The sequence below is a fragment of the Sinohyriopsis cumingii genome, chromosome 15 (assembly GCF_028554795.1).
Source record: "Sinohyriopsis cumingii isolate HCF-2022 chromosome 15, ASM2855479v2, whole genome shotgun sequence".
NCBI lineage: Eukaryota > Metazoa > Mollusca > Bivalvia > Unionida > Unionidae > Sinohyriopsis > Sinohyriopsis cumingii.
Window position 1 is genome coordinate 87,703,128 of NC_142975.1, and position 12,668 is coordinate 87,715,795.

At 34.6% G+C, this 12,668-nt stretch overlaps 1 protein-coding gene across 1 annotated transcript; it reads right to left on the minus strand.

Moving 5' to 3' along the window:
- Positions 1–1,769: 1,769 nt before the first annotated feature.
- On the minus strand, positions 1,770–10,237 carry LOC149782254 (uncharacterized). The gene is made up of 4 exons (XM_089935103.1): positions 10,012–10,237; positions 7,020–7,178; positions 3,052–3,228; positions 1,770–2,278 (listed from the first exon to the last, which is right to left on the minus strand). The coding sequence occupies exons 1-4, from the start codon at positions 10,235–10,237 to the stop codon at positions 1,770–1,772; spliced, it is 1,071 nt and encodes a 356-aa protein (XP_089791229.1).
- Positions 10,238–12,668: the final 2,431 nt, after the last annotated feature.

Here is a 12,668-nt window from a genome sequence, read left to right on the forward strand (position 1 = left end):
TGATCAAGTTCTCAAAAATTTAATTAAAATGTAAATATAAATTTGTGGATGATACAGAAGGATATCTACGTACCTTACTTGTCAAAGGAAAATTAAATTGGAATCCTATACTTAGAATGCAAAATACATTTATTTGTCTGACACTTCTAACAATTCTTTAATATGTATGATGCATCCTGTGTTATAATATATATATTTTATAAAGTTAAGTGCTAAAATAAATACACACGCTTTTGATACTTACTCGACATGAATAATTCCATAAAGCCATAACTCTTTCTTCACACCTGAAAAAAAGGGAAATGTCACATTTTACATTGTTTACACTCAGTTATACCAGACTAGTTTAATCATTCCAGTTAAATCAGTTAGTTATTCAGACATCAACAGGGATACAGGAATAAATGATATGGAATAATTTAAATATAACGACAAAAATTACTGAAAATTTGAAAACTTGCTTTAGAAAGTGAAATACAGAGAACTCACTTAGCACTATGATGGACAGACAAGCCCAAATAAAAATGACCATATTGCAAGCAAAAAAGCCATAAAAAAGTAACTGAAAAATTTCTTTTTGAGGGAATAGAAATAAATTCTGTTAAAATCCGTTTTTTCCAATTCCCTCAGTACTAAACAGCCTATTGATGTTGCTGCACCATTAAAAAAAATAAAGTTTACTTGAAAAATTTCTAATTTTTACAGCAGATTACAATAAAAAATACTCACCCACTCAAACAGTGTCACTGTGTAATTAAACTGTTCATTGAAGAGATATGCTTAAACCACTCTAAGTCAAATGTTAACCCTGTGTATTTAAGCTCCAAGTCAAACTGTGTCATGGTGTAGTTAGCTTTTCTGTACAGAGATGGAGGTGCTTACCCCACTTCATGTCAAACAGTGTCACGGTGTATTTAGCTTTTCTGTGGAGGAATGGAGGCACTTACCCCACTTCAAGTCAAACAGTGTTAGGGTGTATTTAGATTCTCTGTGGAGGGATGGAGGTGCTCACCCCACTTAAAGTCAAACAGTGGCACTGTGTATTTGAGCTGTTCTATGGAGAGATGGAAGTGCTTACCCCACTCACAGTCCAACAGTGTCACAGTATATTTAAGCTGTTCTATGGAGGAATGGAGGTGCTTACCTCACTTCAAGTCAATCAGTGTCAAGGTGTATTTAGATATTCTGTGGAGGTTTGGAGGTGCTTACCCCACTTAAAGTCAAACAGTGTCACTGTGTATTTAGATTTTCTGTGGAGGGATGGAGGTGCTTACCCCACTTAGAGTCAAACAGTGTCATGGTATATTTAAGCTGTTTTATGGAGAGATGAAAATGCTTACCCCACTCAAAGTCAAACAGTGTCACAGTATATTTAAGCTGTTCTATGGAGAGATGAAAATGCTTACCCCACCCCAAGTCAAACAGTGTCACTGTGTATTTATATTTTCTGTGGAGGGATGGAGGTGCTTACCCCACTTAAAGTCAAACAGTGTCACTGTGTATTTAGATATTCTGTGGAGGGATGGAGGTGCTTACCCCACTTAAAGTCAAACAGTGTCATGGTGCATTTAGATTCTCTGCGGAGGGATAGAGGCACTTACCCCACTTCAAGTCAAACAGTGCCACAGTATATTTAAGCTGTTCTATGGAGGAATGGAGGTGCTTACCCCACTTCAAGTCAAACAGTGTCAAGGTGTATTTAGATATTCTGTGGAGGTTTGGAGGTGCTTACCCTACTCAAAGTCAAACAGTGTCACAGTATATTTAAGCTATTCTATGGAGAGAGGGAAATGCTTACCCCACTCACAGTCAAACAGTGTCACAGTACATTTAAGCTGTTCTATGGAGAGATGGAAATGCTTACCCCACTCACAGTCCAACAGTGTCACAGTATATTTAAGCTGTTCTATGGAGAGATGGAAATGCTTACCCCACTCACAGTCAAACAGTGTCACAGTATATTTAAACTGTTCTATGGAGAGATGAAAATGCTTACCCCACTCAAAGTCAAACAGTGGCACTGTGTATTTAAACTGTTCTATGGAGAGATGAAAATGCTTACCCCACTCAAAGTCAAACAGTGTAACTGTGTATTTAAGCTGTTCTATGGAGAGATGGAACACATATTCACACGAATCCAACAGCAGGTTGATGGAGAAGTGTCTGTTCAGCAAAGGGATGTACACACAAGCATCAATCCCTGTACAAACTGATGGAATGTGGCATCGCAGGTTATCCGGTAAAATAACATTATCCACACTGAGTGGTTTCGCACAGTCTGAACAAAGAGAGAGAAATACAATTATCAATTAAATCAACTGGACTTGCTGCATGACTCATTCATTCAAATTTCACATGAAGCTCAAGCATGCATTTGTTAAAAAATATTTTTTAAGAATCTGTTATAAATAATTTATGTAAATAGTAATTCTACATATAAGAATCACCATAATATATAATTTTGATCTTTCGAAGCCTATGGCTCCAACTCTGTTCACAATCTGACAAACCTTTACACACAGAAAACTGAATACATCGCTATAAATTTGGTCAAGCCAAACATTTTTCTATTGTCTTTTGATAAACAGCTATATACATCTTTATCACTGCTCTTATGGTTACATACTTAAAGACACGTTTCATGTTGGATAAAACAATTATCTTAATATTACACAATTCACACCATAAAAGCATATATATTTTGGTAAGAAAATATCTAAAAATATGTCATTAAGACCTTTTGTATAACTGACCTTGGACTCAGTCCCATGGACTCCTGGGATAGAAGTGACAACCCCTCTCACACATGGTCACCTCAAGGACATCACTAATCATCTCCCCCATGGTTTAAGATCTATGATAATGGAGTATCACTATATTCCCCACAAAAGTGTGGGGATAAAATCAGTTTTCCCTCTTAACATATACAGACATGATGGAAGATAATTAGATATAAAGGCAGAGATATAAATGTACACTTATGTACACAGAAAGACAGGCAGACAGATAGATAGATAGATAGGTAGATAGATAGATAGATAATTAAAGAACCTATTTTCCAGTTGCCATTTGTTGTGGGTGAGTACAGGCTGGACTGGAAGCTACAGGGTTCCTCCAAGAGGTAACCAGATAACCCTGTCTCCTTAAAAAACTTGGCTGCAAGATTGCTAGCAAGCTGGCTTACTGCACCCCCTACATTATCCTGGATCCACTTTTCCACCGAGAAATCTGACAAAATTATGGAAATCAGCATTTATGATTGATATATAATTTATATATAAAATTTTATTTTTTAAATATAAATAAAAAATATGCATAACTGATTATCTCACATTTTACATGCAATGTGAAATTTGTTTATATATTATCTTCACATATCTTAATAAGCTCAAATACTACTCTTTTCAGTCAAAACCTGCAAAACTTTCCCTTACCAAGCACACCTTTCATGACCCCAGCATGCCTCATGGAAGGGAAATAGCTTCCAAAAATCAACCTAGAACATCATGATTTTCACATAATTTGCCACCAGTAGCTCCCCCTCCCCCACACACTCTTATAAGGCCACCCCTTTTACAGCAGGAGGGTGGCCCTATAATAAGTGTGGTATTTCTAGAGGGTGATCACAAAGATGTAATTTTAACTACATATAAAGAATGAAACATGTAAATAATTTTTAAACATTTCTTATTTTTATTTAAAAGTTGAAGGAATGTTATCAGCTTATGGACTTGATAAAACTTTTATCAATGTTTTTTAAAATAATGTATGAATAATCTTCAACCATGGTGCAAAACCACCTTGTCAGTAAAATCTGGGCACAAACATCTGGTTGTAACTATCCCTGTTAACTGATTCCATTTTACCACTCAGTGCAATTGAAAGTATACTGAAAACCCATACAGAAATTTCTCATGGATTCTGTATGGAATACTTCAGGAATCCATATGGAAGAGATATGGACTGAAAAACTTATGGAATCAGACAATGTATTCCATATCAATTCCATAAGTACTTCACAGTAAGTGAAAATTCCATATGGAATAAAGTTGCAATTTTAATTCATAAGCACTTTTTTCCATATGGAAGCAGGCTCATGTATTATAGCATCATGGAAAATACTCTCTGAAGAATTAACAACATAAACTATCTAATTCAAATATAAATATTGGTGGGAGTTAGAGTACATGTTTATGTCAGTGTATCTGACGTGGAAGGATGAATATATACTCATAAATTTGAAGAAAACACATGTCAGTTTTCTTTAATTTATTTCCACAGATGTTTAAAAACAGGCAAAGACATGACCAAAAAAGTAGAGAAAATGTAAACATGATCAGAATATTAATATCTGGTAGTACAAGCATAGATGAATCTTTGGGCTAAGAAAATTTGATGCAAGGTGGATTTTGGACTTGATCTGATGTTTACTCTGAAAAATATTTTTTTTGGCTTCCTATTAAAATATGCTCTACAAAAATCATACCCAGGTGAAAATGTGACTGAAACTTTAGCAAAATCACAGTGAACATTTCTTGACATTCACTCAAATATCCTTTCTCACTAAAATTATGGTATTTTAGGAGATTTTACCAAAATTTCTTAAAATATCAGTGAAATTTTGTGATTGAAATTTCACTGACTCTGCCAACATTTCTGAAAATTTCAGTGGGAATTTGTGATTGAAATTTTACTGAAAGTTTGTCAAAAATTCTGAAAATATAGTGATATTTGTGATTGTAATATCACTGACATTTCAATAAAAAATATCAATAGTTTATTTTTTGTTTCTTGTACAATTTGAATGATTTTCAGCAGCATTTATATTTCCTGTTTCTGATAGCTGTAATTTTGTTTATTTTTGGCACAATAACTTCTTTCCACATCTTTCTTTGTTATATTTCTTTTTCAAATATTTTGTTGCTGTTGTTGTTGTAATTTTGTTTATTTTCAAATTGATTTAGCTGCCCTCAAACAAGTTTTCTTGTTTTCCATTTTAAAACAGAATTTTGCTTTTCTCCTGACCTGAATCTGATTTTCCTCAGTGTGAATGAGAGTCATTCGATCACTACAGAGAAATTTGATGCCAGAAAGATTCAAATAAACTTTCCCGTACAAAATTTGAACCAGGATGATTTCGAAGTTATATAACTCAAAACTGATCAACTTCCAGAATGAATTTAAGGAGGGACAACGTATAGATCAGTTGTGGGAATTGTTGCCAAATATTTGTGTCTATCAAAGATAGTCATATCTTTGCAGAATTTTCTTGGCCCACAAGTAGAATCATCTTTCAATATCATGAGGCATTATTGTGTATATTATCAAAATATTCAAGGTGTTTTAGAATTCAGTGTAAAATAAGAACAATTATATCGTGATAAACATTTGTCATGGCTGTTTATGGAACAAGACTTAAGTCAAGAGACCACAAGAGCATCATAGTTTGTACATTAATCAAAAATCAAGTCTGCAGTACAAGTGACATAAGGCAGGTTCCTAGCATTTCTTCTTTTCATAATCAATGTCTCAAATGGATGCTTTTCTGTAATTTTGCATGATTTTCACAGTTGAATTTTTCAATGCAGAATAATATTTTATATATGTTTATGTATTCACAGATGCCGGTGCATATGTTCCAGGCTTCATACTTTGATTTTTAAAATCACTGAATTATTTAGTGTCAAGCCAGATTCTTCACATCATGTTATATATATTGTATATATTGTACATAACAGATAGAAGGCCTCAAGGTAGATTAGTTCTGTAACTAACTGAGTTACCTTTTCTAAATAAAGTTGTTATTATTATCATCATTATTATTATTATTATTAACTCCCATATCTCTTGCCTTGTATGTCATATAATTACAACATCTGTATATTTGTTTTCATGCACACTTAAATATCACCTTGGTTAATAAAGTCCTGTTTAATTCATATCCATTATTTATTTGAAACCTTTTGAAATGTCTGAAAAACTACTGAAACTTCAGTAAAGTACTATATAATGACCAAAATTTTAGTGAGATGTCACCACAATTTAAATGAAAGTTTTGGTCAAAATATTTGTGAAATCTCACCAAACTTTTCAGTGAAATGAAAAAAGTTAAAGTGATGCCATCATGGATTAGGTTTTGTATGCAAGAAAGAAAATGAGGACATGAAAAACCTCAATCATGCTGCAGACATATAGCATCACGTCCACCCAGTCACATTTTCCTGACACCAGGCAAATAAATGATGCCAGTATGTAGGCTTGTTGTCAATTAATACTTTAAAACAAACAACAGAGTTGAATAATATTCTGATGGTGAAATTTAGAGATTTGGATTTTTAACACAGACATAACAATTTTCCAATCATATCGCAATGATGTCTGCAGTGTGGCAGTTTATAGTTATGTCTAGCTCTGGTGCATCATGCTGCAGACATATAGCATCACGTCCACCCAGTCACATTATCCTGACACCAGGCCAACCAGTCCTAACACTAACTTCTTAATGCTAAGCACCTAGCAAGACAGCTGTTAGAACCATTTGTATCAGTCTTTGGTATGACTCAGTTGGGGTTCAAACCCACGATCTCATGCATCAAAGGGTGAAGCTCTAACCACTAGGCCACTGGAGTGGTCCCCTTTTATAAATGAATTGCTTGAGAGAAACTATTGAAGCATGAAGGATTAAAACTGGAGCAATAACAAATTCAAAAACCAAAATGATGATACACTGCCTGGAACATTTTATAACTAAGTATATCTACACCTTTATTTGAACTTTTTGTGCCTCCTTTAAATAATAAATTTTCCCAATATCTAGTTGCCTCATTTATTCTGGCAGAAAAATGCCTGGCAAGAGACATTCAAATTTTGGCCTGTATCAATTTATGCTACAAAAACAATCCTTAGGACCTTCATAATTTAACTTTAATTACACATATCTTAAGCATACAAACTGTTATGTTCATCATGTAGGAAGTGGAGAATTTGAGAAGGAAAGAAATCATGTTGAGGGTAATTACTAGGAATACTGAAGTCTGCCTTCCAGTTGCAAAGAGGTTTTGGCAGAACAGCATCAACCATGACAGGAACCACAACAATGCATTCTGTTGAGGCTGGATCCAGACACACGGACAGTGTCAAGTTGACAACAAATTCTTTCTCTTCTTCAAGATCCACAACTGAATAGCTGACATTTGTGAAAATAAAAAGTGCTTTTTTCAGTACACAATATAAACAATGCACAATTTCTAACAATACACAAATCAGTTTCAACATGTCTAAAACAAAAGCAACAATTACTAACTTTTTAGAATGTATCAAACAGTTTAGTGAACTACCAAAATCCAGGGTTCCTTCAATTATATGGCTCAAATAGAGTGAGAGTTCTGATATTGATCAAGGACTATCATTTCAAACATGCATGGAAAATTTGAAATTCATCAAATTAAAACCATTTATACTGACTAAATACAGTATCATTGACTGTGCTTATGGCAGTAGTAATACTGATACAAAAAATTTGAGCTAACTGCTTAAAGTAAAATTGTTTTAAATAATCTGAATGAATTAAAAACTTTCCGTAACATGCTTTAGTCAATTTGTATAAAATATACAAATATGCTGCTTATTCAAAGCTCTAAAATGCTATTCATCCACAACTTCTGAATTTGTAGGAATCTATACATCTTTAACATACATCTGGTATTCCAGTATTTAAGTATGGATACAATTAAGGAAAGCAGCCATTGTCACTGATTCATCTGTCTAGTGTACTTACTCAATCCTGATGACATCAAGCAAATAGAATTTTCCCTTTTGTCCTAAAAAAAATAAGGTGAAAGTCCCAATCAGATGATCAATTTGTTTCATGTATATGAGATCTTACACTTGAGTCAACTGTGAACATTTACGCAGAATTAATCCCCTTTAAGCAAGCCATTAAACATGATTTCATATAAAGAAATAACCTCCTTTAAGAAGGATATTTATCATCATGTCACATACATAAATAACCCCCATTAAGCAATCCATTAAACATCAAGTCACATACATAAATAATCACAGTTAAGCAGGCCATTAAGCATCAAGTCACATACATAAATAACCCCCATTAAGCAATCCATTAAGCATCAAGTCACATACATAAATAATCCCAGTTAAGCAGGCCATTAAGCATCAAGTCACATACATAAATAACCCCCATTAAGCAATCCATTAAGCATCAGATCACATACATAAATAACCCCCATTCAGCAATCCATTAAGCATCAAGTCACATACATAAATAACCCCCATTCAGCAATCCATTAAGCATCAAGTCACATACATAAATAACCCCCATTAAGCAATCCATTAAGCATCAAGTCACATACATAAATAACCCCCATTCAGCAATCGATAAAGCATTAAGTCACATACATAAATAACCCCCATTAAGCAATCCATTAAGCATCAAGTCACATACATAAATAAGCCCTATTAAACAGGTTAATAAGCATAATGTCAAGTACAGAAGTAGCTCCCCACTAAGTAACCACTCCATAATCCCCTCTAAGCAAGTCATTCCATAACCCCCTTTAAGCAAGTCATTCCATAACCCCCTTTAAGCAAGTCATTCCATAACCCCCTTTAAGCAAGTCATTCCATAACCCCCTTTAAGCAAGTCATTCCATAACCCCCTTTAAGCAAGTCATTCCATAATCCCCTCTAAGCAAGTCATTCCATAACCCCCTTTAAGCAAGTCATTCCATAACCCCCTTTAAGCAAGTCATTCCATAACCCCCTTTAAGCAAGTCATTCCATAATCCCCTCTAAGCAAGTCATTCCATAACCCCCTTTAAGCAAGTCATTCCATAACCCCCTTTAAGCAAGTCATTCCATAACTCCCTTTAAGCAAGTCATTCCATAACCCCCTTTAAGTGAGTCATTAAGCAGAATGTCACTAAAGAAATAACCCCCTTTAATAAAGCCATTCCATAAACCCCCTTTAACCATCCCATTATGTGTAATACCACAAAAAGAAACGGCCCCCTTTAAGAAACTCATTCCATAAACATCTTTAAGTAAGCCATTTAGCATAATGTTACATTTAGCAATAACCCCCTTTAAACAAGAAATTCAGCATAAAATCACATTTAAAAAAAGTCATTGAGCAATAAGTCATGTATTTTTGAGGAATAAAATTGTGTACCAAATTTTTTACAGGTTACATAGTTCTCAACAATACTTTGATACACACTTAAAAATCATTGGTTACAGAGGAGTTGAAAAGTTTTAACCCCCCCACACACACTTTTTTAGTCTACAATGAATAAGACACATGTGAAACAAGCAGCTATTCCAAAGTACTTATTTCCTGATTTTTTTCTGATGGAGGAACATAATCAACTGCAAACTTTCAAAAAATACATGACATATGTCAGGTGCAAAGTCATTTGTCTGGGTGTGGCTCAGAAAAAAGATAAATAAAACATAACCCCTGGGCATCAATGCCCTGTTAAATCCAATGTTATTTAACTAATATAGCCAAATTTATACACATCACAAATTACAGATGCAAACATCATTATGTAAGAATAAATAAATTGTTTCCAAAAAAAACAAAGAAAAGAAAGTAAAAAATTAAAATTTGTGGCTATGTTTCTTTACTACCTTAATGGCAACCTCAGTTTCAAAAGTTTCTCATAAATCATTGTGACAATGGAATAACTGGAGATGCATACCCATGCATGACCCTAGCTGAATTGCTACAATTAAATAACCAATCCAAAAGAGTTAGTTTCTAATGAAAATGATACATAACTACAAGCTATACTAAGATATTTTAAAATAATTAAAATTAAAATTTATATCAATAGCACCAAAAAAATTTACAATATTTAAACAATTCATTCCTACCATGCAACCTGAAACTTCTCAACTACACATGATTTTTAACAGATCTCATAAAGAAAACAGTTAACAAGAATTTTATGAAAACACAACAATTCCTTATGAAAGTTTTGTCCTCACCCCAACTGAAGTTATCTAGGGAAATGTTGACCTCTTTCCTCTCAATTCCAATGGTCAGGTAGAGTTTGCAGCCATCAAGGATGAAACGTGCGCTGATTGGGTGCCTAATACCTGGAACATCCACACAGCAGTCAACCCCAGTGCAAAAATCTGGTATATGGCAGGACATCACAGAGGGAAGAGTGGGCAAAACCAGGTCCAGGGGGCACTCTATAAAAATATTCATACATTTAAAGAAATGATTTTTTGCTCTGTGTTATTTGTAACTTTGATATAGTAACTGTGCAAACTCAATAGTTCAAATCCAGTTAAACACCAGGAATGCTTTTTTGTGGTGGCGGTGTAATCTCAGTAATTAATGAAGAAACATTTTTCAGATAACTTAAACTAAGCTGCATCAACGTATCTAAACTCCCAAACTGCATATCATATTTTGAAATCCCAAACAGCATCGGTGTTTCTGATCTCACAAAATACATCAGTGGTTCAGCACTCCCAAACTGCATATTTGGTTCAGAACTCCCAAACTGTGTATGTGGTTCAGCACTCCCAAACTGTGCATGCAAAAATGGGCTCATTACTAAACTACCCAAGAAAGGAGATCTGTCAAACCAGGAAGACCTCGCACATGAGGATGAACAACATAATGATTGGACATATCAGGCCAACTGGAGAGGAAGTTCAGGTAGAAAACTTCACCTATCTGGACTCCAAAATGACAACCAGCGGAGATGCAGAAGAAACACATGCAAGAATTTCCAAGGCCAGCCAAGCACTTGCAACACTCAAGAGTACAAGCATGAACAGGAGCATCATTCAGCAGGAAAATTAAGATCAGGCTTTTCAAAAGCAATGTCCTGAATACCCTACAATATGGAGCAGAATCTTGGAAAATGACCCAAACCATAAGCCGTACATTAGAAGTGCTCCAGAACAAATGCCGGCACAGAATTTTCAACATCTTTTGGACCCACACCAATTCAAACACTGCATTGCACAGAAGGACTGAAACAAAAACCCATCACCCAAAATGTCCAGATGCACAGATGGATGTGGATCAGACATGTGCTCTGAATGCCGCCCATATTCCTATACAAATTCAGTCTCATAATGATCCCATATGGCCAATGAAAGAGAGGCAGACCTAAAAAGTCTTGGAGGAGGGCAGTGGAGAAGGAGATGAAAGAATAAAAGTGGACCTGGGGACATCTGAAGAAATGTGCATTAGATAGAACATGGTAGTGTGCTCTGGTTACAGCCTTATACACAAATCAGTGCAATGAGGGTTAGGTTCAGTAAAGTAGGACATTTCTCCAAACTGTTATGATCAGATAGTGTATCTGAAGAAGAAGCTTACAGCTCAACCATCATAATCAGCTTTCACTCCTGCATGCTTTATTTAAAGGTCATAGAAAAACTGTTACCTGGCTTGAGGATTTTAAACTTCAGTTGTTTACTGCTTATGAAGTTTTAATAAAACAAGTCTGGATCATACCAACTTTTACTAATCCACGTTCAAGTTAAAATGACCTCACAGAGAACTCAATGATTACCAAACATAATTAATGAGAAAATGCATTTTTCATGACATCTCAGGATTCTTCTGATTCCTTCAGACTTTCAAAGACTTGGAAAAGCCAAACATTTTTGTATAAGAAAATTCTGATCGCTTTGGCAGAATGTTAAAAAATTTGACTTTACACACTCTAGTATAATTAGAAAATGGATGTCTAGTTTCATTAAGTGCATGCTAATTTTGTTTGAATTAGAAGCAAGATCACCACAGTGCTTGATAAATGTAACTTTGAATCAATAATGTAGTGCCAAAAAACAGAAAGAACTGTATACACAAAAAGGTACTCAATACAGACAATACAAATTTAATGTTATTCAAATATGTATACCTACCATGTTTTTATGTTGTGTTTACCTAACCTCAGAATCCCAATAAAAGGATTCAGAGCTAACTGGGAATATGCTCAGTTCATTTTTATCAAAACCAATTCTTCACAATGAATAAAAGGTCACATATCTTTTTTGCTGAAAGGTCATGTATGGAGAAAAAAACTACAAAACGAACACTTTTAAAACTTTTTGTAGAACATTACATACCAACTAAACATCTGTTTCTTGGGTACAATTTACTCCAACCAAATTCCCAAAACAAGTTAGACCTACAGTTCATAAACTTTTTGGGCAGCAACTAGGTTTGTGGCATTAGCCTCACCAACCATCAGATGCAAAAAATCCATTTGGGAAATTTCAAATTATTGACTTGGCTTGAGCATGGTGACCCAGTTTTGGTTTGCGACCCATGGGTTAAGAACCACTGAGTTAGACTATCCAAAAATTACTGACAGTATTACCTCTCTGGACTATGGTGTAGCTAGCTGTTATGTGCAATGTCATTGAAGAACAGGCCGATCTGACACTAATGTAGAAGGGTATAGATTGGACTGTCATTGGAAGCAAAAATGGTGGTACTTATGCAGGATAGTCACAAATTGTGATTAAAAAATTCATCACAAGTTCTAAACCTATCCATAAAGTTTCAGCTACACATTTTTAGAAAGGTACAGTTAAACCTGTCTATAAAAGTACAGATAAACCTGTCCATAAAGGTACAGATAAACATGTCTATAAAAGTACAGATAAAT